Source organism: Siniperca chuatsi, linkage group LG4, assembly GCF_020085105.1.
Source record: "Siniperca chuatsi isolate FFG_IHB_CAS linkage group LG4, ASM2008510v1, whole genome shotgun sequence".
Taxonomy (NCBI): domain Eukaryota; kingdom Metazoa; phylum Chordata; class Actinopteri; order Centrarchiformes; family Sinipercidae; genus Siniperca; species Siniperca chuatsi.
In genome coordinates this window covers 26,949,954-26,973,489 of record NC_058045.1, presented here as the reverse complement: position 1 = coordinate 26,973,489, position 23,536 = coordinate 26,949,954, and the positions used below count along the sequence as shown (strand labels likewise).

Sequence of the window (23,536 nt, the reverse complement as noted above, 5' to 3'; positions counted from 1 at the left end):
CGTGTGGACGGTCCTCCAGCCAACTGAACGTCCAGGAGAAGCCTGAGCGAAAATGTCCCGACTGAAGCTGCTGGCCCCACAGCACATGCGAAGCGCAACATCAGAGATGGCTCACGGCCTTCTTGGTGTGTTTGGCGATGGCATGCTGAAATGCATCAGGGACTGCACTGAGGCTGAGGCACATGAGCACCGTGGTGACAGCTCATGGGACCTGACAGCGGCTGAAATGAAAGCCTTCGTAGCCCTGTTGTATATCCGTGGAGCACAGGGTGCAAAAAAACATGGAGTTGGACAGCCTTTGGTCGGAGAAATGGGGCTTCACATTTTCAGGAAACCTTGGCCAGAAATCGCTTCAGGAGATAATGACATTCCTGTGGTTCAACAAAAAAGAGACCCGAGGTGTGCATCTACGAGGTCAGCTCGTGGTAGAGAGTGTGGTGCTGAGACTGGCGGAGCCATTCCTGAGGAAGGGAGGAAATATTACCACAGATAATTTCTTCACTTCTCTCAAACTGGCCACCGCCTTACAGGCCAAGCAGACCAGGAAAACTAAGCATGAGAGCAAAGAGCAAGCGGAGCTGTTCAGCACAACAGTGCTGAAATGTGCAGGTGCGACGCTCACCATCTACCAGGGAAAGCCGTGGAAGAATGTGTGCATTCTGAGCTCCGTGCACACAAGCGTGGGCATTACCGATGGGCCGAAGGCAAAGGCGGAGTCTGTAACATACTACAACATCACCAAATATGGCGTGGACGTCCTAGATCAGATGGCAAGGACGTACTCTGTGAAAGGCGATACACGTAGATGGCCAGTGGCTGTCTTCCATAACATCCTCGACCTGGCTGGGATCAATGTCCACAAGTTCATGCAGTAACTGGCAGAGGAGCTGAGAGCAGAGTTCATGGAGGGAAAAGGGGCAGCATGGCAGTTGGCACAAGGTCCCAGTCAGCATCAGAAGCAACCACCGCAGCAGACACCAAAATGGAGGCAGTGCCAGGTTCGGAAGAAGCTGCAAACAAAATAAAACATGTAAAATTTAGATACTGTATATGAATAGACTATACATACATTAACCTTGTTAACATTAGAAATGTTCAATGAGAACTTTCAATATAACTCAATGCTTATTACTGATTGGATCCACTGAATAATATGCTAGTCAGCATACAGAATTATCAATGCCAAACATTCAAGTACGAGGAGTAACTTAGTTACTGTCAATATGATCTAATAGTTTAAACAATTTTACATGATTATAACTTCTCAAGACAGTCTACATATATAGTCAAACATTTATGAGCAGTTGATGTGCATTAACTTTCGAACATTATAACTGCGGCATTCGGATAAAGCACATTCATCAGCTTGACAGCAATTGACAACTTAACATGATTAATTGCATCATTGAGTTAGTTGTTAGTAGATGACACTTAGACCTAAAGCATGTCTGTCATAAGATGCATCAATGCATTCATGAGCATTATAAAGTCTAGTGTATGAGAATCTGTCCTCAATTAGACTTCATGATACAGTCTACTGACGCATGCAGATGACCATGAGTCTGTTGAAATGGTTGATGTTACATTGAGGTATTCTATGTTAGATGCTGAATTTACTAGTGCAATTATAAGTGATTCGATGCAATAATCTCGATAGATTGCATTAAGTCAATGTGTTGAATGACTTTAACCTAAGTGAAGTAAACTGTTAATCATTGTATTACAGTTCTGAGTCTAGATATCTTCAATCCTGTCTATGAAGACAGTTCTATAGATGCGTAAGCATCACTGTAGTTATGATTGAATCTAACATGATTAGAGTCCTCATAAGATGTTTTAGCTGATCACATTTGTAAGCTGTGTAGTTAATTGAGTTATTATTAAGACATGAAGCTTCATGTGCTGGACTCCGTAATCTATTACTTCTATTGACCTTTCAGCTGCAAGCATGCATCTTACTAATTTATGCACCATCTCATCAAGTTGATCGTCGGCCACTGTCAAGCTACTAGATTCCGTCTAAGTACTTAGTCGAGCTCAATGAAGCAATGAGGCTAAGATGGTGGTTAGGTTGAAGCTATTCTAGATGAGTCTAAAGTCTATGCTAGGATCGACTCTTATGCTTATGGGCATGACAGCATGATCGCTGAGACATCGTTGTTTCGTGAAGGGTTCTAGAGCTGACAGCAGGCTGCGTCCAGACAGCTCTGAGCTCTGATGTTCACTAGCAAGTGCTACCTATAAACTGCTTACTTCCGAGGTTCACCTATGCTAGTAACTCTTTGCAATGCTATAGTCGAACAGTGCTAAGCTGAGCAACAGTCTTACATTCTAAAGACCTGTAGCGCATGATATATCTATCTGTGTGCCAGCTAACACTGCTTGCATCAGTCTAGAGCCTTCAAGTGTAGTCAATGACATGCTATATGCAGGCTCTACTAGTCTTGATGGTTTCACTGCACTTGACATCTCACGATGTTCCATGGAGTATAGTCTTGCACATGCTAGTGCTCACTGTAGAGCATATGAGCTAGGCTTCAATGTTCTTAGCACATTCTGCAACCAGTCACATCAGTCAACTATATGCTCTATGTCAGATTCTAGAAGCATGCTGCAGATCATGTCAGCCTGATCCATGCTCGTTCTGTCAGTTCATGACTAGGAAGATCTTAGTGACAAGCATCAGCTAGTCACATTGGCTAACTAGTAACAGCTATTGCACATATACAATGCTTGTGCAAAGATTCTGCAAGCATGCTGCAATAGCTCGAAGCTAATCGGTCTTGCCTGTAGGATCCAAGTGCAGGTCATTAACGATTACATCTGTATTGAGATCAATGGGTCTAGTATGCTTGCAGATCTGACTGCTTAGTGGCTGTCACTCGATCTCTGGTACACATGAGCATCATCTTAGTTCATTCACTGTCATGTGTCATTGACATGGTACACAATACTTCTTGTCTTAGTACTGCTTAAACTAAGCACAGCATTTCAAATGATCAGATTTAAGACGCTCAATGTCACTTACAGCAGCTCCCTCTACCAAGTCTACCCAACCCACGCTCTTTCAAAGCTACTGAACAACTTGCTGCTCAAGATCCCTTTTCAATGCTGGCCCTGGCAGTTACGTCGGCTCTCAAGGTGTTTACAGCAGCCGCACCAACATGGCTCAGGGTAATGAGTTTGACAGTGGCTATACTGGTTTTGGGGCTAAAGGCTACAACAGCCCTGAGGTCAGTGAATATGGGGTTCCTTATGCAGCTTCTCAGGCCACTGGGTATGACAGCAGTGCGTATGTAGGGGACAGCTCTTCCGGGTTTGTTGCAGCCCGCAAGATGAGAACTCTGCTAGTAGCTATGGCGCCAGTGACGAAGCCCTTGAGCCAGTCTTCAGTGACGTGTCCGATCTGGAGCCGGTCTACTCGTTCAGCTCTCGTTCACGCTACCAGCGAGGAAGAGCAGTATTTGTTCAAACCCGCTACACCCCAGGAGAGCCTGTTCCCCCACTCATGCCAATATACAGACGCGTCAGCAAAACTGCTATGAAGCAAAGCAGTCCTGCTAAAGCTCCAACCAAAGGTGGCTTCTAAAGACCTTTTCTGGTAAGGCACAAGTCACTCAATGTACTATATTCTCTGTATCTGCTGTGTGCTCACTGCTAACTTTTGTCTTTGCCTTGCAGGTCTCCATGTTTTGTGAGGTCTCATTGCTGCCTAGTGATCATGACAAGATGCCAATAAACTAGTTGACAAAGTCTTACCTTGTACATGGTCTTGAGTATCTTTCCAACTTGGCTGTAGTTGGGTTCAACAGTGGCTATTTGCTGCAGCATCATCACGTAGAAGATGCTGCAGCATGACAGACCAGTATATTTTGCAACAGTTGGTACAGTGACTTAATTCTAGGCTGGGTTAATGCAACCGTCAAGTGACTAAATGGGCTGACGGCTGCACAAACTAGATGTCATTTTATTGCAAGTAAATATGCACCCTCAGACGGACATGACAGATGCTATATCGCATAACGTGTTGCATATCAGTTTCGTGTAGAACTGCCTTCAGGGTAGGGGGGAAAAACGTGATCACTTGCACATCTCTGCTCACCACCATAACAACCCAGCTTCTTTCTGCCTCTTGTGTAGCAAGCCATAGCTGAGAGGAACAGCAAAGGGCTTCTTACAGAGCCAAAAGCCACATTCACAAACTGGAGCAGCCCAGGCAGGGTTGTAAGCCCACCATCCTTCATCATACACCATGCCTGTTAATGTTGAATACTTTACTTATTGGCATTTCATTTCTGAAATGCAAATGCAGCACAAAACAACTTTGAACAAGTGTTCTTGGGGTACTTGGCCTTGCATACATTTAAATTCCTCCTTCCAAATGAGGAAGCTACTACTTTAGTGTACTTAATATAAAATAAATTCTCTCATCTACACCACTTACAGTGTTTTGTATTAAACTGGCTACAAGCAATGTTTTGTCTCAAACTTTCCCTAGGTACATCAAAGCACATTTGTTTAGAATAGCAATATCTTTGCATTTGCTGTCCCAGATTAGCTTTAGTGCAATTCCAGAAAACATGAATGTGATTTGCCACAATGTCCAACATTAGTATTTTTTTTGTTTTTTTTTTTTGTTTTTCCTTGGGTGTTAAAAGAACAGTTAGCCCAAACTCTCGTCACACACATTCTGATTAAAATATTTACTAGATGAGGTGTGGTCTCTAATTAGCATGGAAAACATTACTGTCAAATGTGAAGATAAGCAAACTTTTAGGCATCACAGGTGCTACAGTGAAATCCTGGCACAACACAATGGAACTAACTTAAACAATGCAAACATAGTGCTGTACAAAGCAAAAAAGTGGGAACCATGGTGATGAAGATCAAAACCTTCTTGTATGCAATGTGACAGTTGTTCTGGTGTTTAAGGGTGCTATGATGTGGATAGAGACTGTCCTCCCAAGAAAAACAGCGTTACTCTTTTCAGCAAATGTCAAACTGGGGAAGAGTTCAAATGCCTCAATTTAAAAACAAATCAAACATATAGTTTTGAATTATGAAATATATTATTCGTATGTCCTTTTTATGTGCTTTTACTGTCAAAGTGAAAAAGATTTGTTGAAACATCTTTTTAATGATTCCAGCTGATTTAGGTAGGTCACTTTTTGCAGATGATGGGGCTCTGTGGAAGAGGGGGAAAAATATGGATTATGTAGTTGGGAAAGTGCAAGGAGCTGTAAAAAAAAAAAGTGGTGGAGTGGGGATGTAGATTCTCAGTGGAAAAAACCCAAAGTGTTTTCTTTACTAATAAAAGAATAGATGAAAGATTGAAAATAAGGATGTATGGGAAAGAAATAGAGAGAGCAGGAACATTCAAATTCCTGGGGCTGCTTTTTGATTCCCTTTTAACATGGGCAGATCATATTAGAAGAATAGTGGAAAAAAGTAATAAATGTATTGAGATGCTTGACTGATAGAGAATGGGGGGCAAGTTGCCTAGCACTGAAAAGAATTTATGTGTCCATGATAAGATCTACAGTGGACTATGGCAGTAAAGTGTAAACTTCAGCAGCTAGCTCCCATTTAAAACAATTGGATGTGATTCAGGCTCAAGCATTGAGAGTGTGTAGTGGAGCTTTTAAGACATCGCCTGTCTCAGCTATCCAAGTAGAGGTAGGAGAGATGCCACTGGAACTAAGGAGACGGCATATAATAGCAAATTACTGGGTTAACTTGCAGGGGCATAATGACTCGCACCCCACAAAAGAAGTGGTGAAGGAATGCTGGAGGAAAGAGAGAAGTAAAAAGGACAACTTTGGTCATATAGGGAATAAAACAGCAAAAGAGCTTGGGGTATCTGATATGAAAATCAGCTCTTCAATAGTTCATCCAGTCATAACCCTATCGAAGATGAGATGTCCAGAGGTAGATTGGTATCTATTAGAGATTAAAAGGAAAGAAGAAAGTGCTAATCTGGTTGGGGTGTTTAATGATTATGTTACTGAAGTATATAAAAACTATACTCAAATATAACACTAAGAACCCTGAAACAGGGGTAACAGGAATGGGTGTGGTGGTTCCAGCAAGAGGAATTGAAATCAATAGAAGAACATCTAATAATTTAGCAGTTTGTACAGTGGAGATGGTCGCAATTTTAGTTGCATTACGTTGGGTGGAAAAAGCCAAAATTGACAAAATCATAATATGTACAGACTCAGCTTCAGCTCTAGTTAGTCTATCGTTCCATTCAAGTCGACAGGATATACTATATGAAATTCTCTACTCAGTTACAAGAATAACACACCAGGGAGGACTAGTTAAATTTTTATGGGTTCCAGTGCACATAGGAGTGAAGGGGAATGAAAAAGTGGACAAAGTCACAAAGAAGGCATTAAAGAAGGAAAATGTAGAAATGCAAATAAGAATCAGTAAAGCGGAAGTAAAATGTATAATCTGGGAAAAAATTAACCAAAAATGGCAAGAAATGTGGGATAGTGAGGGGAAAGGGAGACATTTATACCATATCCAAAACAGTATTAAAGTAAATAATAAGGTAGGAGGGGGAAACAGAAAAGAGGAAATGGTACTAACAAGACTAAGGCTGGGACTCTGTGCTCTAAATAAAACATTAAAAATGGTGGGGAAACATCAAACGGGTATGTGTGAGGAGTGTCAGGAAGAGGAATCGGTGGAACATGTAATTCTACATTGTAGGAAATATCAGAGGGAGAGAGTGATAATGGATAATAGACTAAAGGAACTAAGGGTGCAGAAACTCACTTTAAAAACAATACTAAGTATGAATGATAGAGCACAGGTGAGAGAATTGTCGGGTTTTTTAAGGGATACTGGGCTTTATTATAGCCTAGGATATAATGGTAAGAGTTTCTTTTCCTTCCCCCCCTCAATCCCTGGAAAATTGTAGATTATTTTGTGAATTTACTGACTGATCCACACTCCAGAACAGAAGGTGGCGGTAATGCACCATTAAGCTGGATGCCAACCGCCGTTAAAGAAGAAGAAGAAGAAGAAGAAGAAGAAGAAGAAGAAGCAGCAGCAGCAGCAGCAGAAGAAGAGAAGACAGACAGACAGACAGACAGACAGACAGACAGACTTGTACATAACTGTAAATTAGTTGTATAAGTGATGGCGAGATGACTTCAGCTATCCTGTCTGCGGTAAATATCCTCACGAAACCTCTTGACGGTAAGTGGATAGTTTGACAGACCGAGGATACTGTAAACTAACGTTAAAGGTAACAGTGAATTTACCGATTCTGAGATAAATAATTAGTAAGCATGGTATTGATGGTTGTGTGTAGCATTTCGTTTTAACTGCTATGACATAACCTTTAATGATAAGAACTGTGCACCAATTTGAAGGGCTGCCAAGTTTTCAATTTAGTTTGGAGTGAGATTTGGTACCGGTGAAGTCTCAATGCTTGGAAGAGCTGCCAAAAATGAAAGTGACTGACTTGCACCGTCTTGCGAAAGCGAGCAGCTCTTTCAAGTACCGAGTGTAAAAAAAGAGCCATAGCAACCTAACGTTAGCTAAGCTGTGAAAATTAGGCTAACGTTGGTGCTGCACTGAGTGACTAGCTAACGTCGCTAACGGTTATCTAAGACAATGAGGTGATTGTCAAAATGATAAAAAAAACACTATATACAAAAACGAACGGTAAGATAATATAATAATATGTACAAAGCTAACTGTGAAGTGAAGTAACTAACTTGAAAAAGTATGAAAAAGCACTGTGAGGTGATGTTAGAGTTGACAGGAAGTAAACAGACGGCGCGTGCAGTTTGTAAAACAGTTTACGTCACGCTACATTGTGCAAGTAGAGAATAATGGATTTACTAAGTGTAACCTGTGGCTTAATAATTGTTAAACTATTCAATTCAATTTTATTTATATAGCGCCAATTCATAACAGAAGTTATCTCATTGCACTTTTCCTTATGGAGCAAGTCTAGACCGTACTCTTTATAATATTACAGTAGAAACTACTAGAGAATTAGTTATGAGCAAGCCCTCACTTTTAGAATGGGGAACTTATTCTGAGTCAGAAAGACTTACTTTAGGCTTATTATTAACACTTGTAGTTTTGTTACATAAGAATAGACCATATTTATTAAGTGTTATTACTATTATTGTGGTACTACCACCTTTATAAGGCCCATACTGACCAAAGCATATTAATAATTCATGTACAGGAGGTTATTGAGGGAAAACTCTTAGTTAATGGCCTAGTAGTTGTAGAATATGGTCATGCAGAATAAGGCATCAATAAGTGCTTTATAATGACTGATAAAGAGCCAACATGCTACTAACATGCATACTAATAAGCGACTAGTGGTGAAGTTGTTAAGTGAACATACAGTGTGATACAACTTGTTGTCAGTAGCATTGAAAAACAGGCTACATACAATCAAAAATCCTGTACAGAAAGAGTCATACACAACCCACAATGCAATGTTCTATGTGTTATTGTCTGCAGAGGCGTCTGTGCATGATGCTCAGTCCTCACACCAAGAGGCTGTCTTGGCAGTGCTGCAAGCCAACAGAGCCCGTCTCCTGGAGCAACTTCAGAGTGAGAGCAGCTTTGAGGAGGTGAGGAGGCTGAGGGAGGAGGTGATGGCGGTGGCAGACTGGTTCTCCAGCGATACAGAAGACGTCACATGGGGCTTTGTCCAGGAGTGTCTTCTACTGCTCCTCACCTTAGCACGACACCTCTGTGTTCAACTTGAACTTTTCAAGCAGACGCCCACTCCCTCTGCAGCTAAAAACTGCACCCCTGAGATGGCTCCACCTTTACCTCCTGATGTCCTCAGTGTCACCCAGCAGAAGTCACTTGGAGCTGCTCTTCAATTTGTGGTTTCGCTGGGGCTCTGCCCCTACTTGGCCCTTGGAGTGGGTGTGCCACTGGGTCGCAGGTCCGCGTTTGGAGCCATGGTGGAAAAACTTGTCTGCGGTGGGGCGGTGCCAGCAGTGGGACGCCGCCTTCTTATCACCACAAATGTCCTATTGCAGTTGGCAGAGCTGTCATCTCTCGCCACTTTGGTGTTCACACGGCATCTAGGGGATGTGATGGCAGCACTGTGCCAGCTTGGCTACCAGCCACACCCGGCAGAGAGAAACGGCACAGAGGAGGAGAAGGTAACACATCTGGATATGGATTTGTTCTTCCTCTGTTGGAAAAATAGCCTTAAAGGAGTACTCCACCGATTTAGCATTGCACGCCTGTAACATTGTCTGATTCAAGATGGACAGTTTGGAGAAGAAAGGATCAAAATCAATGCAACAGAACCAGAGATATCATCTTTTTTTATTCCACGCATTCTTCTCCTTTGTCAAAACCTGGTGCCTACATTACCCACAATACAACAATACCGCAGACAGTTTGGTTGGAGATTCTGGTGTGTTATGCTAGTAGCGGCTAATGTAGCCTCGAGCCTCAAGCAGAGATGCGGAGTGGGCTACAGAAGTCCGGTAAACTCACTTCTTTCAAAATTCACACCCCCTGATTTCTTTCATTTTAACTTGTAGTCTTCAACCCCAACCGCCATTGACTCAAGTGACATTACTTGAGGCAATTTATCAGATTTTGTGCAGCTCTCTCTGTATCCACAAAAGCCTTTTATACATTTTTTTTACATATGCAGTAGTACTCCCCAACACATGTAAACAGACTTTGATGTGTAAAATTGGTGGATTTTCCAATTAAGAGTGACATTAGTCATTGCATGGTGACTGATCAAATTTGAAATCTTCTAAGACTGAGCCTCCACTTTTCTGAAAGTTCTTGGTAGAGTTGTAATTAGAGTAACTGCTATGAAGGCCACTACTTTTGCTTTTGATGTATGTTGTCAAGAGAAATAAAAAGCATCTGTTTTTTTTTTGTTTTTTTCCTTCTTGCAAACTTTTTAGATGCAGGAGCTCAGTGCTGAAGAATGTCAAAATTGCAAGGAAGCCCTCAAAAGCCTTCTAGGAAAAGTCTACCAGCCAATCGTTATCAAGGAGCTGCTGATCCTCCAAGGTGGACCCAAACAGGTGTGTATGTCCATGTTTGGCGGGGGATTATGGTAGGGACAGCTGAAATAAGGAGTGATTAGAAGTGTGCTTTTTATTTGATAAATATTTAAAATTATTAACTTTAAGTTCAACTTTGTCACATAAATCATACAGGAATCAATCATAGTGAAATATATGTCCGCAAGCTCTTACAATTGTGCAAAGTGTGAAATAGAATAAGAATAAGAAATAACAATGGTAACTATGGTAAGTAACTTTGAGTAATAATACAGTAAAACATTTTCTTGAATAGTAGTGGGGGGGGTCCTGGATCAGTGCTGGCCTGGTGTATCCTGTACCTTGTCCTCGACTGCAGCAGGGAGAAAAGGCTGTTATCTGGGTGATTGAGATCCTTAATAATTTGCCTAAATCTTAGTCTTACACTGCCTGGTGTAATGTCTTTAGGCAGGTTAGAGCACCGCCAAGGATACGTTCAGCTGAACAAACCACTCTTTGCAGGGCCTTGCGGTCTTTTTCTGTGCTATTCCCGCACCAGGCAGTGATGTTCCCCATGAGGACGCTCTCGATGGTGCAGGAGTAGAAATTCCTCAGTATGTGAGGGGATACCTGGAGGTGAAACAGTCTCTGCCAGTCACCGCAGAGTCAGTGTGCAGCGCCCAGGTCAGGCCCTAGGTGATGTGGACACCAGGGTATTTGAGGTTGTCCACCTTCTCCACTGAGGATCTGTTGATGTTAAGGGGGGTATAGTTCCTCCCCTGCTTTTCCCAAGGTCCACTATCAGCTCCTTAGTCTTGCTGACATTCAGGAGGGGGTTGTTGTCCTGACACCAGCGGGTCAGGCCCTCTATCATTAGGATTGTATCTTCATCTTAGCCATACTCTTATCGGCCCAGTTCTTTATCAATACTCTTACCAGTTCTTGTTCATTACTAAAGAATTGGGTATTTTTAAATTATCATTTAAAAAAAGAATAAATTATACAAATACAAAACTACATATTGTTTCTAGAGCAGCATTAGTAAAGTTAACAACAGCAAAGTCACTATATACACTCAGTATTTCACTGGAAACAAATCTAAAATGTCAGTAAAATAAATAATATTCCTGACATCAAAATACTGAGTAACGTTTAGAAAGAATGAAGAACACAGACGTTGCTTAGTCAGAATCAGTCCTGCAGGTACCGCTTGTAGAAAGAGGAAGGGCTGGTTAAGTAGCCAGTAGTTATGTTTACAAGAATTTGACAAATTTTAAGATTTGTGGCAAACTAAGAAACAGTTAAGCTACACACAGATAGCTTTAGTTTTAGCTTGTTTGTAACAATTCGCTATTAGCTTACAGGTACAGTTCACCCCAAAATCAAAAATACATATTTTTCCTCTTACCTGTAGTGCTATTTATCCATCTAGATGTTTTCGTGTGAGTTGCTGAGTTTTAGAGATATCGGCCGTAAAGATGTCTGCCTTTTTTTTGACTATATTGGGAATATATAGCACTTGGCTTTTGGTGTTCAAAGTGCTAAAAAAGTACATTTGATCCACAGACCTTGGTGTGAGCAGTTTCATATACATGTAGAAACTATTTTCTTTCTACCGACAGTTCTGTTATGTGACCCTTTTTCTGGTTTGATCTTATTAAGCCTGTGTGTTCCCACTTTACATGAACCAAAATGATTCTGTCAAAGTTTTGATTTCCATTCAGATTTCCCAGGTCCCCATTTAGGTGTTTGTAAGGCTCATTGTGAGGCCTGGTTTTATATGTACTGTCCCTCCTTCCAGTCTTGTACACTGGGAAGCTCCAGTGGTTCCAGCAGCAGGGCAGCTTTGGGATCAGCTCCGGCCTGGCTGAGGCGTCTGTGTGGTGAGCTGCTGTCTGAGCGCCTCATGCAGCCCAATGGTGTCCAGGCTGTAGTCAGAGCCATCCTGGGGGGAGGAACAGGTGAGTTGGAGGGGAAGTAATGATGGAAGAATAAAGGATGAAAAAGTAGTCAGGAGCACAGTCTGACTTAAACAAGTAGAGACTCAAATATCCACTCAAATGTAATGCATGTATCCATTAAACAATAGCCGCACGGAAGCAATACATCAGTGTTTTTGGAGACAGATATTAGTTTCACTGATTTATCTGTCTCTAATATCTGTGGAGACAGATATTAGTTTCACTGATTTATCTGTCTCCACCACACTGTGTTTGCCTCTATTATATAATTTGCTTTAATATCTTTTATATCTTACCTTTTGAATCTTTTCATACAATGGAACTTCTATTTCATGTATCCAAACCTAACTAAAACACTGTTTCTGTCCTCTAGGGGGCGAGTCAGACTGGAGGAAATGTGACAGTGTGGCCAGGATCCTGGTGACCTGCCCTCAACAGTCTGCCTCAGCAGACACCTACTACAGACAAGTCTGTCCACAGGTCAGCTCAACACATATAAACACACTCACAACGCGAATGTGTCAGAGTTACAAATATTATTTAAAATAATGGAATTATTTTGAATACGAGGATGTGCAATCCTATGTGAAATGATCCTTCCTTTCATCCAGCGGCTTTGTTGCCACAGTGATAGTTTCCCTGTCTTTGTTTACATGCACAAAGACTTTGCACAAGTCCTGCACATGCGCATATGTAAAAAGCAGATAAGAAACCATATTCATGACTAAGACATCTGCGTTCTCCAGGAGAAATATAGCTGGCGAAATCAGGTTTCTTTAATCTTCCACCCAAATTTTGAATACCGCGTACCTTGTTTACATGACGTTTAAGAAATTAGCTTACTGGAGAAATTCAGCTGTAACCCAGTTACTTAAGTGCATGCAAACGCACTGATTGACTGCAGTGTAGACAGAAAAGAGCCTTTATTAAGCACAGGGTCTCAATCACTTCTGGATCAAACTACACGCACAGTATGGGTGTGCTTTTAGTTTAAGGATAATTCTGGTTTATTGCAACTTGGATTTTTTTTTTCAACATCACTAAAAAGAAGCTAAATGGGGCAAAAACATGAGCAGTCAGGCAATCGGACAGTTTGTAAAACAAAACCCAGGTTAGCTAAATCACTTTTTCACACAGGGCCATGTAGGTTTGGATTTTGTTTTCCCTTAATAATAACAACTTTCATTTAAAAATTGCATTTTGTGTTATCTTTGACTAATATTTAAATTTGTTTGATGATCTGAAACATTTAAGTGTGGCAAACATGCAAAAAAATAAGAAATCAGGAAGGGGGCAAACACTTTTGCACACCACTGTATATGGCTTAAACGAAGCTTCGATGCAAATAATTTGAATTGATGATTTTTAATAATCTAGTTACTCAAGGAATCATTTCAGCCCTACTTTACACATAACAACTGTAGACCCATGAGTGTCAGTTGGACTGAGTAAGAATTTATTTATTTCAAGTGTATTTGTTGTTGTATGTTGTATTTGTTATTGTTGTCTAGATCCTCAACCTCCTGCACTTCAAAGACAAGCTGACAGCCCAACAGTTTCAGCGTGTGGCCACCAGGGCAGCGCTCTCTATGGTACAGGAGAAGCCCAGCTTTGCCCAACAGTACCTGCTCACTCCTCTGCTCGAACCTCTCCACCGCTGCACCATTGCTTCCAGTCAGTAACATGGCCATCTTATCGATATATGTTAGATGTTAAATTAAAAATAGAGTTAGTACTAGTAAAAACAGAAGGAGTTATTTTTGGTTCCAGAAAGTACAGTTGCACATATGGAGTTTTAACGTCTTGCAGTTTTGGGAAGATTATAGTTGGGTGTGAATGCAGAAATTAAATTATTATTATTATTCAGCCCACTTTTTTGCAACTTAACTGCTTCTACATTTTTCAACATAGAAACTTCATTCAAACATTTAAATATTCATCTCAATTAGGAATGGTGTGCTATTACTTTTCTCATTCATATCTTTCATACTTTCCAAAATATTCAAATGAATGGACGGAATGTTCAAAATGTCCACATTTACCCACTTTTTCAACTCTTATCTATTCAGTCATACTTTCAGCTAGAAACTGCATTCAAGCATCAACATCAGCAGCAACAACTTTTAAAAATATTCAACTTTGTTTGAAGTAAAGTTACAATGGCAGTCAATGGGGGAAAAAAAGCCTTCAAACTCACTCATCTTCAACCTCTTTCCACTAATTCATACATTCACATAGAAACTCCATTCAACTATAAAATGTTTACAATACTTGGGACTTTGTCACATTAATTAAACTTTTTTATATTTTTCATGTTTTCCACAATCACAGTTCAAAATTCATGAAATGTTCAGTCCTGAGTGTGTATTGGGTGGAATGTTCAAAGCTAGAGTGAGGGACTCAGCTGTCAGAGTGCAGATTATCTGTAACATTTTCTCAAAATCTTCTCTTCAACTTGCTCTCATTCCCACAATTTTCACTCTTCATACATAATTTTGTAGAAAGGTAACTATGGAGTCAAACAAACTCACACAGTTGCCACAGTCAGCTTCAAAGTGACAGCAGTTCCAGCCAACTGCTGTACAGACTTGCATATTAACAGAGACCAGAATTTTCAGGAGGGAGGCAGAAAAAGGGAGATATCGAACCTGCTCTCATTCCCACATTCGCTGCCACTAAATGTTGGACTACCAGCATCTAAGACCAAAACAAATGGTAGCTACAGCCCACCAGACAGAGAAACAGTCATTTTTACCTCTCAGAAAATTGTAAAATACACTTCATTCAAACAGAAACAAAAATCCTAATTCACAATTCAAATCTACCTCTGTCTCACACACACATACAATGTCATTTCACATTTTAAAAATGAAAGCCCAAGATGGTGAAAACCTCCATTCAAACCTTATGTTTCACATCTTTCATACATTATTGCTATGATTGAACTTTAAAAGCCAGCCAGCATTCACACCCGCAATTTCTTCTGAAATTGCTTCTCTAGTTTAATTAAATCTAATTTACTTTAAAAAATGCTCATTCTTTGCAGTAGCATATTTTGAGATGCATTTTACTGGAGTCACCCAGACTCTATGCTGTTTTTTCACATTTTGTTTAAATTTCTGTACAGAAATAAATTATATGGGCAATTATTTATTTATTTATGTATTACAAGCAATAAATAAAGGAAAATTGAGTCAGTCTGCAAAAAAGATAGATGTCACATATTTCCACTTGAAAGGCTGTTGAGCTTACATGCTATACCAGGGTGGCCATGGGTCCTTAAAATGTCTAAAATTCACATTTACTAATGAAATGCCTTTTTAAAATGTATTAAATTGTCTTAAATTCAGTTTGGGAGGGTTTTGAATGCTGTAAGCATGGTCTAAAATTCACTCCAAGTGCAAAATGCCTGTACATTTAATCTCATTCGAAATCAACAAGAGTTGAATTCGAATGCCTCTGTTATCCCGTGATGGTTTATTTTAGGGTTTTGCTATTCATGTTTGCAAACTTTGTCCCCTGGTGGCCACTGTAGTGTCTGTCCGGATGGCATGGAGGAGCTAGCTAGTTAGTTAACCTGAGCAAGTGTATTTCAGTCTCATTCATGTCTGATGAACTGTTGATTTGCACATTCCCTATTCAGAAAAAATAAATTGATTGTAAATTGAAATAAATAATTGTCCATCTCCACCAATATTTGGCAAAAGACGAGCTGTAAAAAGTGGGGCAATCATCAATCCAGTCTACACAAAGTTGACTAGATTCATTATGACAACAGACAGTCTGTAGCTTAAATCAGGATGACATTTACCTATTTATTTAAAAGCCATGTATAAACTATAAACTATATAGAACCACAATAATAATAATAATACAGGTGTATAAATGACTTAAAGAAATTGACATTCTACCTTGATAAAGCCTTGTTTCAGACTCAATTGTAGTGATTAATATCATTAAGGACAAATATTTTTTTCACACTAAACAAATTTGGACAAATGGTTTTTAACTCAACCAGTTATTGTCATTTTGCCTTACTTATAATTTTAAACTGACAATATATGTATTGACAATATATTTATTTACTATTTAAGAGTATGGCTATATTTTCACATTCAGTGTTTATTTTTATTGCAAAATTGGCCTTAAATTTAATTTAAAAGTCTTACATTTAACTTGCTGATGCATGTAGACACCCTATATACATGTTATGCATACTAAAGATGTTCAGGTTGTGTTTTTCTATCAGTTTTCTATCAGGAGAACAGATAGTAGTTGTTGTCCTGTTTGTCGTGCTAGCTATCATCACCTTGTCAAAAAAACAGCAGATGGATGATAAGTCAGATACCAATAGGGCTGAACACTGGCTTCTATGTGTGTTTTCCAGATGAGGGTCATTCCCAAGCTGCTGCAGAGGAATGGGAACTGACACGTTGTATGGAGGACGTGTACAAGGTAAGGACACCCAAAGGCATCCACTAAACACTACAATAATGCACCTCAACTGCATTTTGTTGCCTTGTACTTGTAGTTGAATCTAATCTAATCTCAAATTCATAGTAATGATCTTAGCTTATACCTTTGGTAAGGTCTCAAGATGGACTACACAGTATTTTGTGTAGTCGAAGAGAGCATATAAGAAGACAATATACCCACAATGTCTCCATTTCCGTGATAGTACCTTATGTATGGTTGGAGATCAATATCCCTGATGATTATCCAAAGAAATTGTTTGTATTGTGACATTTAGTGATATTTGCTAAAATATTCAAAAATCTGATCTTTGCTTATTGCACTTCATGGCAATATAGCGAATCATAAAACTGTAGCTAAATGAATAAATTCATTGAATTATGTAAAAATACAGGAAGTTGATCAAAATTCCTTTGATATATTAAAAGAGAGTAAATGATAATTGATTGAGGTTTTTGTAAACAAAACAGGTGTTTGCATTAAATAAAACTAAATCAGAACTCTGAATAATAATGGTGATATTGGTGGAGATGTTAGTGGTTATTAGGTTTTTGTTGTAAAATATGCAGTAACATTGATGTTCGCTGCTAACACTGCATTTTTTTTTTCTACTGTCTATAATCCTTATAATGCCTCTCACACAGTGTTTTAGGTGTCAGTGTCTTTTGCTCTTGTGTCTCTTGCTGCTGTCAGATCTGGGTGGTTGGAAACAGTCCGTCAGCTTCTCTCCTCAAACCTCTAGAACAAGTTCTTCCTGTTATCTTCACACTCTTCTGTTTCACCAAGCAGAACGTCTCCCACCTACGGTAATATTTTGTCTGCTATTGGCTGGGATTTTCATGTACATATCCTGGTACTCTCATAAATAACAACTAACCCATAATTCCACACCCGAGCCCAATCACTGCAGAACTTTGTGATTTTCACTAGTTGTGACGTGTGCAAAATTTCAAGAGTTTTCGAGCATCCTAAGCCCCTCAAAAATGTGTTCAAAGGTGCATAATAATGTTGTTATTATTATTATTATTATTATTATTATTATTAATATCTAGAGAAACAATAGGACTGTTGGGCCCTGGCACTTTCATGCTCGTGGCGCTATGACTATGACTGAATATTGGCTTGTAGATGTCTTCAGGGCGGGACTGTTATCAAACGTGAAGTTCGGGGCAGTTTGGATCATGTACACTGAAGTTACAACAACTTCTTGTGTCATGGCGAAACAGACATTTGACGCCGCGCCCTTTTAACGAAAACTCACAAGCTTCACAATATAGCATCATCAGTATCTTACAGATTTTCTGCCAAAAGTTGAGATGGATGTGCTCAACCTGCCAGGAGGAGTATGTCAAAGTATAAAAGGTGTCATTTCCTGTTGCCAGGAGGTGGCGCTATGACTATGACTGACTGAATACTGGCATGTAGATGTCTTCAGGGCGGGACTCTTATCAAACATGTGAAGTTTGGAGCAGATTTGACCTTGTACACTGAAGTTACAGCAACTTCTTGTTTCTTCGTAAAACATCAAAATTTGACACCCAAGACCCCTAAAATATGTACATTTTCAATTTATTTATATAGCACCAATTCATAACAGAAGTTATCTCATTGCACTTTTCCTATAGAACAGGTCTAGACCATACTATATAATATATAGTTATAATATTAACCACTTTCACCACTTCTGACAAGTGTGCAAAGTTTCATGAATTTTCAAGCCCATTTAGCCCCTCAAAACTGCGATTCATTTGGACAAACAAAAATAATAATAATAACTAGACCTGCAAGCATGTATTAACGGGGTCCAAGCCTCTGGTGCAAGTCGCAACATGGGGCCACAGAGACAGTGCAAGTCAGACCTGCAGTCCTACGAGGTGACACAATTCGCTGGTGGAGATCAGCACATAGATTGGGCAGCTCTTTGAGAGAAAATTAATCGATCAGAAGCATTATCTATTATGCGCTCATTAAATGAGCAGAGGTGTTTTAAAAAATACGTCAATGGTGCCTAGATAAAGTAAATGGGAAAGATTCTGACCCATTTTATGTATTTATTTCTGGAGGAGCAGGCACAGTAAAGTCTAATTTAATAACAGCTGTGTATTATGAGGCTTGCAGATTGTTAGCAAGAATGTCTGTCTAATAATCCAGGTGACATTCATGTTTCACTAACTGCTCCTACTGGTGTGGCTGCATGTAACATTAATGCTACAACAATACACAACAGCTTTGTGTTTGGTAATGATGCTTCATTGCCATATCAACCTCCTAAGGAAGGAAAAAGTAAATACAATAAGAGCCAATTTCAAAGATCTACAAATATTGGTAACAGATGAAATTTCCAAGGTTGATCACAAACTTTTGGCCTATATCCATGGCAGACTACAAAAAATTAAACATGCTGTGATTTTTCTCCCTTTGGCAATGTTTCCGTTATAGCTATTGGAGATTTTTATCAGCTGCTACCAGTTTAAAAAAAAAGGCCTCTTTACAAAGAGCAAATAGGCACCAACCTATGGGCAAATACTTTGAGTCACATAGAGTTGAATAGAGCGACAAATAGACCAAGAGTTTGCCCAGACATTAAATCGACTCAGGAAACATACCAAAGGGGAAAAACTTAAAGAGCGGGATGAAGCGTTATTAAAACAATGTGAGACAGGCATGGACGAAGACACAGAGGACCTTCACATTTTTGCAACAAATGGGGCGATTTGCACATAACATAACAGCTTACATAACTATGCTTAAAAAAACATATTTGGATAGTGTTGGTCTGAAGGCTTGCGTTATGCTTATCAAAAATATAGATGTTACAGATGGTCTTGTTAATGGAGTGTTTGGCATTGCTTGTACTGTGAAATTTCATGGAAACAACCAAAAAATGATTTATGTCAATTTTGATGATAAAAAGATTGGCAGAAAACTAAGGTTTAAATTTCCATGTTCATAACCAGGACTTAAAAATGTAACCCCAATAGGTGCTGACAAGGACAAAGTAACGAGCAGTGGTGAAGTTAGACGTCAATTTCCAAATTCCATTCGTCTAGCAAGTCTGTACTGCTTGATTTCCATTGTGTACTGAAAATTTAAACAGAAGGCTGCTTTGCAGGAAATCATTTTAAAAATGTGTACTTATTAAAATAGTCAGCAGAAATGTAAAGTATATATGAATCGTAGTTAATAAGAACTAAAGTATGACAGTGTCAATGTTATTCTATGTGCTCCACAGCGCCCCCTCTCAGGAGATTTTGCTGTGGTTCCTGAGCCACACTGAGCCGTTTGCAGCCCTGTCAGCACTGAGGCAGCTTTCAGGCCTGCAGGAACAGAAGAACAAGATGGCAGCAGACCTCCACTTCATCCCGGGCAGTGATGGAGGAGCCAGACTCTACTCCAGAGAGAGCTGCAGGTGACTGACATGTTCTCACTAGTGATCTTGGTAGGGGAAAAAATGTCTCAACTGTATATTGTGTTGTTAAGAGAGGATACTCGCAAACAAAAACATGATGCATAATGCAGATTAGGACAGTTCCTTTGAGATGTTTTGGGCCACTTAGCAACAGCAAAAGAGCCACTCTTTATTTATCTCATTCCACCTCTGTTCCTTTTTTTCCAGAGATGATGACTGTTAGTATAATTTGCCTCTCTTTATTTCTCAGTGTCTTCCCTAACTTCTCTGTTCTTGTATACAAGTGATGAGGACGATGCTCTGTATGAGAAGCTGTCAGGGGAGCAGTGGAGGCTGGAGTGTCTAATGCAGTTGCTGGCAGAACTTAAAGACTGTGACCTGCCTGGAGACTTCTTCTTGGACCTGCTGCAGGTAAGGACTACACACATATTTACACCTGTAAAACATTCAGTCCAGTGCAATATAATTATATTGTATATTGTATTGTTGTAGCATTAATGTTACATGCAGCCACACCAGTAGGAGCAGTTAGTGAAACATGAATGTCACCTGGATTATTAGACACACATTCTTGCTAACAATCTCCATGCTTCATAATACACAGTTGTTATTAAATTAGACTTTCCTGTGCCTTCTCCTCCAGAAATAAATACATAAAATGGGTCAGAATCTTTCCCATTTACTTTATCTAGGCACCATTGACGTATTTTTTAAAACACCTGTGCCTGTATTGTATATTGCACCGTCCTATATTGTACAGTGCTTCTTTTGTTTGTTCTTTCCACCTTGTGGAGATGGTAACCTCAGTCGACATTCCATCATTTCCTTGCATCTCATGCAGGAATTGACCAACTGGGCAGAAGATGAAGAGAAGGACGAACAGGAATTGGATGTGTCAGCTATGACACTCCTGGAGGTGGAGCAGCAACTGCTGGGTCGAGCTGCGAAGCAAGGCCAGAGACTTGCTTTGCTTCAGGTGTTGGCTGTGATGGTTGAGTCTCTGCAGCATACTGTGCTGCTGAGAAAAACCACACAGGTGAGTGGAGAGATACGCAACCACCAGAAGGAGCAGAAATGCTAAATTGCAAAACACTAGCTTTAGCAACTATGAGACAGAAGCAAAGCAGACATAAATTTGTCTGCTTTGTATGCTTGATTTTTAGGGCCCGAGCACGAAAGTCACTGAAAGTGCAAGGAACCTATTACTAACAGTGGTACCTTGTTCCAAAATTAGTAACTGTGCTACCTCAGCTCCACATCATCAGATCTTTTCCAAATTTCACATGCTTTATAAGAGTTTTGTAGTTTTTGTATTTGTAGTCTTATTGTGTGATCTACACGTGATACACGGCAACACCACGTATGCTTAGTGCGTGTTCTCTAGCGCCACATAGTGGACACAGGAAGTGATATTTAACTCCTTGGCGCAGTGCCCGATGGTCTTGAAGAATCAGAGCGGTGTCAAAACTGTGTAGCCTTTGGGATCGCATGTTGAGACTTACATTGTGTTGTGGACCTTTTCTTTTTCTTTTTTTTTCCAGCTGAGGAACCATAGTTCTTTGTTGGAGCCTTGTGCCCTTTCCTAAAATGTTTTTCACCTGTATTGGCACATATTTAAACAGACTGTACTCTGCCTCTGCCCAGCGTGTGCTTTTTTGTATGTAGCCAATCAGATAATTTAAATGAAAACATATTTGCATAAATCAGTAACCGTCACTGTTCTATCATTGGCTGTTAGTGACACTTACTAACAGCCACACAGCAGCCTGCTATAAAACACATTAGCCACAGACTTTCAACAACATCCCAGACCAGCTTTACAGCTAATGACTCTTTTTTTTTAAATCTACAAACATGAAGGTTTGACTACGACTGAAACCTTTTCTACGATGGAACAATCTTGGACGAATGAGGGACTACACCGTCCAACAAACATGAGCACACGTCTTGTGCACACGTCTTGTGCGCACGTCAAGCGACGAAACAAACATCGACCAGGGGAAAAGTGCACTGCTAGCGTCAGTTTGCAGGCTAGGCTGTAGCACACTGAACAGCTTTAAAACTTGCCTGCAGATGTCAACATCGGTCAGTTTAGATGCTAAATGCTGTGGTTCTTAGTCTTCAACACCACTACTAACAAAACACGGTCCTTGTCTTGTAAGCTACAGTTACCTGTGCAAGTTTGTTTGTGGCTTGGAGCCCCTTAGCTGACAAAACTGTCAAACACACACACCAGCCCACTCAGTTAGAGGCTTAGATGTTAAAGGAGCATTTCAGATCCACCCCCAAATAATTTCTTATTTTCTTATTTCTTTCTTATTTCTTATTATACAATTTGAAAGCGAGTGTAGTTGACTGCAAAAACACACGACTGATTTCAGTTGTACTTAAAGGTGGTGCCAGTTGAGTGCAGTGTACAGAGCTGGGCTTGGTGAATGTCTAGCTCATTGCGACTTTTACTGAACACACTGGCTGCTGTGGTGATCAAACTCATCAAACTCAACCCATTTGTAACAGAACAGAGACTCTAAACAACAAGCCTCATTGACAGTCCAAAGAAATTCAACATTTACAAATCTAGCAGATCTAACTGCAAATTACTTCACAAATCCTAATGTTTTGCACATTGCAAGTGTCTATGGTCACGCACTTTTGACTGTAGAAAAAACATACAACATGATAATCTGTTAATGGTGAACAACCCCACACAGGTGGCACAAAACCTAATAATATACTGTAGAGGACTTTGCTTGCTTGTGTAGAATTGCACCATGTACCTGTACATCTGGCCTCGTTGTGACAGCCTCTGTGTCCTAAATACATGTTGAGTGGTTGTTTTATTTAAGGTTTACATTTAATGAGACAGATGTTACAAACTGCACTTTATTGCACTGTTGAAACTTCCCTGAAGTGTCACAGCCCGCCCTCTCTTAGGTGTTAGCTCATCCTTCTGGGATTGAATCTCTCGTTCTCTAGCATATTTTCAAAGCAGTCTGTGTTCCTGTGGGAGTTCTTGTAATGGAAGTAGGCCACGTTGAGTCATGCTGCCACACAAAAATAGCTATTTGCTTCATTTCTGGTAGGATTGATAGAGAGAGGGGTGGTTAAGCTGTACAGAAAAAGTAGGCTGACTGGCTGGCTGCCATTGTAGGGGCCAACAAACATTCCCTCACAGATAAAGAAACGTCTCTGATAAACTGGCCTCACTTCGCTGAATAATGTCTTATTTTTGGATGTCTTTATAAGGTCTTAATGTTTTCTGAGAATTTCCTGAAAAGCTTTGAAAAGTGTCTTGTTACATATTATAAAGAGTATGGTCTAGACCTGCTCTATAGGAAAAGTGCAATGAGATAACTTCTGTTAAAATTGAACTGAAAGGTACTTATTTCCTCTAGCTCTAGTTTGTAGTACTATATTTAATTAATCTTAGTCCGTCTGCAATTTCTACCTTGGGGTTTAACTTTTATATTTAACACATTTGAATCCCTGAATCTCTTTGAGTATAATTTGTGTCCATGACTGTTTGTCTTTTCTCCAGGTGGTGGACTTCATGGTGTCCATGCTTCAGAGGTCCTGTGTGGGTCTCGATCAGGCCACTGGTCCAAGTCTTGGGAACCCATTAGAGAGCCAGACGCTGAGCATGGGAATGGGCCTAGTGGCCATTCTGCTGTCTGGACCTCAGG

The 23,536-nt window shown here is 40.0% G+C and overlaps 1 protein-coding gene across 4 annotated transcripts in view; it reads left to right on the top strand.

Moving 5' to 3' along the window:
• The first annotated feature begins 7,024 nt into the window (after nucleotides 1-7,024).
• Nucleotides 7,025-23,536, top strand: part of tango6 (transport and golgi organization 6 homolog (Drosophila)) — a 42,345-nt gene continuing 25,833 nt past the window's right edge. For 3 of the 4 annotated variants that reach the window (XM_044192358.1, XM_044192359.1, XM_044192360.1), the window contains exons 1-12: nucleotides 7,025-7,209; nucleotides 8,500-9,158; nucleotides 9,930-10,052; nucleotides 11,812-11,971; nucleotides 12,345-12,451; nucleotides 13,483-13,645; nucleotides 16,359-16,426; nucleotides 17,138-17,250; nucleotides 19,677-19,853; nucleotides 20,138-20,264; nucleotides 20,695-20,889; nucleotides 23,392-23,535. In XM_044192358.1, coding sequence (XP_044048293.1) covers nucleotides 7,158-7,209; nucleotides 8,500-9,158; nucleotides 9,930-10,052; nucleotides 11,812-11,971; nucleotides 12,345-12,451; nucleotides 13,483-13,645; nucleotides 16,359-16,426; nucleotides 17,138-17,250; nucleotides 19,677-19,853; nucleotides 20,138-20,264; nucleotides 20,695-20,889; nucleotides 23,392-23,535 — 2,088 coding nt within the window. In that variant the 5' untranslated portion in view covers nucleotides 7,025-7,157. The other variant, XM_044192361.1, reaches the window with a different exon arrangement.